Source organism: Rhincodon typus, chromosome 34, assembly GCF_021869965.1.
Source record: "Rhincodon typus isolate 14 chromosome 34, sRhiTyp1.1, whole genome shotgun sequence".
Taxonomy (NCBI): Eukaryota; Metazoa; Chordata; class Chondrichthyes; order Orectolobiformes; family Rhincodontidae; genus Rhincodon; species Rhincodon typus.
In genome coordinates this window covers 855,595-859,031 of record NC_063365.1, presented here as the reverse complement: position 1 = coordinate 859,031, position 3,437 = coordinate 855,595, and the positions used below count along the sequence as shown (strand labels likewise).

Below are 3,437 nucleotides of genomic sequence, written 5' to 3'. Positions count from 1 at the left end.
GAGCAGGAAGGCTGAAGTTTCGGGCCTAGACCCTTCTTCAGAAAGGCCCGAAACGTCAGCCTTCCTGCTCCTATGATGCTGCTTGGCCTGATGTGTTCACCCAGCTCTACGCCTTGTTTCTCAGATTCTCCAGCATCTGCAGTTGCTACTATCTCTGATACAGGTTTTTTTAGCTGTAGCAGTTACATGATGTTTTGAGTACCAGAAGTGTTGCAAGTTTCAGTAAAAGATTCCTCTGACCTTCTCTGAATCCCTCTCTAGATGTTGTTCCCTCCTGGCTGTAAGAATCTATGTTTGAATTCACCTTTTTGCCAAGGGGTGTGTTTATGGGATGTTACTATATTGGAACAGTTAATTAGTTAAGTTGCTGTATCCAGTTGGTTAAGTTTTCCAATAGTTAAGTTACTGTAAATTCCACTTTCTTTTGTTTGTATTTAAACTGTATAAATAAATTTTGTTTTGCTTAAAGCGGAGTGGTTTGGCCAGAACACTCACTTCACATCTGCCTTTAAAATAAGAAAAAGTCAGTGTCTTGGCTACCTTCCTAAAATATTTTGAGGGGTTCTGGCCTGGTCCATAACATAGTAATCTGGAGGCCAAGATTAATGTTCTAGGACACAGGTTCAAATCTCATAGCAGATGGTGGAATTTAAGTCCAATAAATATCTGGAATCAAAAGCTAATCTAGTGGCGACCAGGTTGTAAAAAGCTATGTGGTTCTCTAATGTCCTTTAAGGAATTAAATCTGCTGTCCTTACTTGGTTTAGCCTACTAGTGACTCCAGACCCACATAATGTGATTGCTTCCTAATTGCCATTTGAAATTGCCCCAGCAAGCCACAAAGTTGTATCTAACCACTAAGAAGTCTGGCAGTTCAAGAATGCAACTCATTATCACCACCTTCTCAAGGACAATTAGGAATGGACAATAAATACTAACCCAGCCAGTGACACCCACATTCCCTTGAATGAACTTTGAAATAGAAATGAGGTGGCAGATGGTAGGATAGTAGGAATTTTGTGAGTGCAGTTCTAATTGAATGGGGAGATAGTTTTTCAGGGATGAATACAGAAGGAGATACTGTTGGAATGAGGATAGGTTAGGCGAATGGTGAATGACACAAGAAAGTGACTGGATTTAGCTGAATCTATGGTTAATATGACCAAGACCAGCAAGACCAGCAAGACCAGGTGACATGACAAAGTTGGGAGCTATCTGTCAATGAGTCAGGGAAATTATACAGAGAGAAAAATTATGGGAGGATAAGGGATGAATGAGCTCAGAAGAGGGAACACGATGAGTTGAAATAGGAGGTGGAAATCATTGAGAAGAACAGTACAGAGACTGAGGGATGAATGCTTTTATGTGAATGCTCCTATGCACAAACCCTGCTGCTTCGCATTAGCTGGTGTCATCTTGATCTACCCAGTACATTGTGCAGAGTGGATCCAAGAGATTGCCAGCTTGACAGCTCCTTTTTTAATCTAGGGTGATACTCACAATGAAACAAATGAGGACATGAAAGACAGAAACAGAGGAGTGGATGTGGAGAAACAGGGAAATAACCATGTCTAATTCCTCCCTCAAAACATCATGAATGGTTTCAAATGCTGCCCAGTGTCTCAGAGAGGTTTTGTAGGCATCGCTGAACAATACTGAATCAATCTACATCCACTGCACATGTACCACCGACTTAAAATACTCACCAGCAATCTGATTCCCCTCCAGGTTAATCGTTTCCAATGCTGTCAGTTCAGTTAGCTGTTGGGGGAAAACTGAGAATTTGTTCCTTGCCAGGTTAATGCTTGTCAAGTGCGTCAAGGATTTAACTTCATCGGGGAGCTGTTTCAGGTAATTTCCTGCAAGGTTTAACTCTGAGGAGAAAGAGTTGTTGAAATACTGTAAGCCATACAATGAATTTAAAGAGAATGTAGGATGACCTCCACTTTCCAACCAAAGCTCTCTGTGACAAAAAAAACTAACCATTTTATTGATGCAGTACGGGCTTAATATTCTGTCATGCTCCGCGTGTAATGAGAGGCTAGCTGAATGGTCTAACATTAGTAGAGCACCTGATACTGCGATTTTCATTTTGTCCTCATTTTACAGGATGTGGATGTTGCTGGCTGGCCAGCTTTGTTGCATATCCCCAACTGCCCTTTAAATGAGTGACTTGTTCAGCCATCTCGGAGTGCACTTAAAAGTGAGCCATATTGCTGTAGGCCTGGTGTTACACATCGGCCAGAGGGGTGGATGAGTGAGGACCCAGCGCCAGGCAGTCAGCACCACCAAGAAGAGGGGTGAAAAAAGGGCCCCATGGCAGGCAGTTAGAGACAGAGATGGTTTCATTTCAGCTGACTGAAATGGTTCTTCTGCTGTATAGAGAAAGGAGCTAACTGTTTGATGGGTCTGTGTTAAGTGGTTAAGGTTTTTTCTGTTCTTAAATTTTAACATTGGATAATTTTTATTATGTAGACAAAGCAGCATAATTAATTAATTAATTAAAACACATTAAGAATGGCGGGACAGGTAATGTGTCAAGGCTGCAGCATGTGGATACCATTGCAATTCAACGTAAACATGTCTGCAGTCAGTGTCTGAAGTTCGAGCAGCTTCGCTCAGGGTTTCAGCTGGAGGTTGGATTACAAATACTGCAACACGTCAGGGATGGGGGAAGAGTTACCTGGCTTCTTTGTACCTGGACACAATCACACCACTTGAAATAGACAGATAGATAGCCAGTGGTCAGAGAAAGGAGGGGGTGACTGCGAGTGGGGCAAGTAGGAGGTCCCCCAGGGAGGAACAACAGGCTTTACAGTTTCCAATACATCTGATGTTCTCTCAGCCTGTTTGGCTGAGAGTAGGGGCTGCAGTGTGGATGTGCAAACTGACCACGGCACCATGGTACAGGTACATTCAAGTTCGGGAGCAGCAAGGAATGTGGCAATGGGGAATTGTATAGCGAAGGAAATCAACACGATTCTCTGCAGCAGACAGTGAGAGTCCAGGCGGCTGTGTCACCTGCCCAGTGCCAGGTTTTGTGACATCCACTTGGGACTGGAAAGGAATTTCAGCCTGAGGGGGTGGATTCAGTAGGTGTGGTCCATGTAGATACCAATGATGTAGTTAGAAATGCAAAGGATGTCCTGCATAGAGAGCATGAGGAACCTTGCACAAATTAAAAAGCAGAACCTTTAATGATTATAATCTCTGGATTATTACCTGAGCCCAGTACAAATTGCCATTGGGTACATAAAGTTAGGGAGATGAATACACGGCTTAAAAGATTGGTGTGGGAGAAGTGAGTTCCTGTTGGTAAGAGACAACAAGGTGCAGGGCTGGATGAACACAGCAGGCCAAGCAGCATCATAGGAGCAGAGAGGCTGACGTTTCGGGCCTAGACCCTTCATCAGAAAAGGGGGAGGGGAAGGGGGTTC

The 3,437-nt window shown here is 43.5% G+C and overlaps 2 protein-coding genes across 2 annotated transcripts in view; one reads left to right on the top strand and one right to left on the bottom strand.

Moving 5' to 3' along the window:
- LOC109917576 (leucine-rich repeat-containing protein 20) overlaps window positions 1–2,185 on the bottom strand; it is a 4,548-nt gene extending 2,363 nt beyond the window's left edge. Inside the window, exons 1-2 of the mRNA XM_048616170.1 lie at window positions 2,108–2,185; window positions 1,707–1,899 (exon numbers count right to left, since the gene is read on the bottom strand). Of these exons, the coding sequence (XP_048472127.1) occupies window positions 1,707–1,899; window positions 2,108–2,185 (271 nt within the window). The remainder of the gene's footprint in view (window positions 1–1,706; window positions 1,900–2,107) is intronic.
- Window positions 2,186–2,517: 332 nt separating this feature from the next.
- LOC109925641 (protein FAM149B1-like) overlaps window positions 2,518–3,437 on the top strand; it is an 82,326-nt gene continuing 81,406 nt past the window's right edge. The window contains exon 1 of the mRNA XM_048616169.1: window positions 2,518–2,529. Within this exon, the coding sequence (XP_048472126.1) occupies window positions 2,518–2,529 (12 nt within the window). The remainder of the gene's footprint in view (window positions 2,530–3,437) is intronic.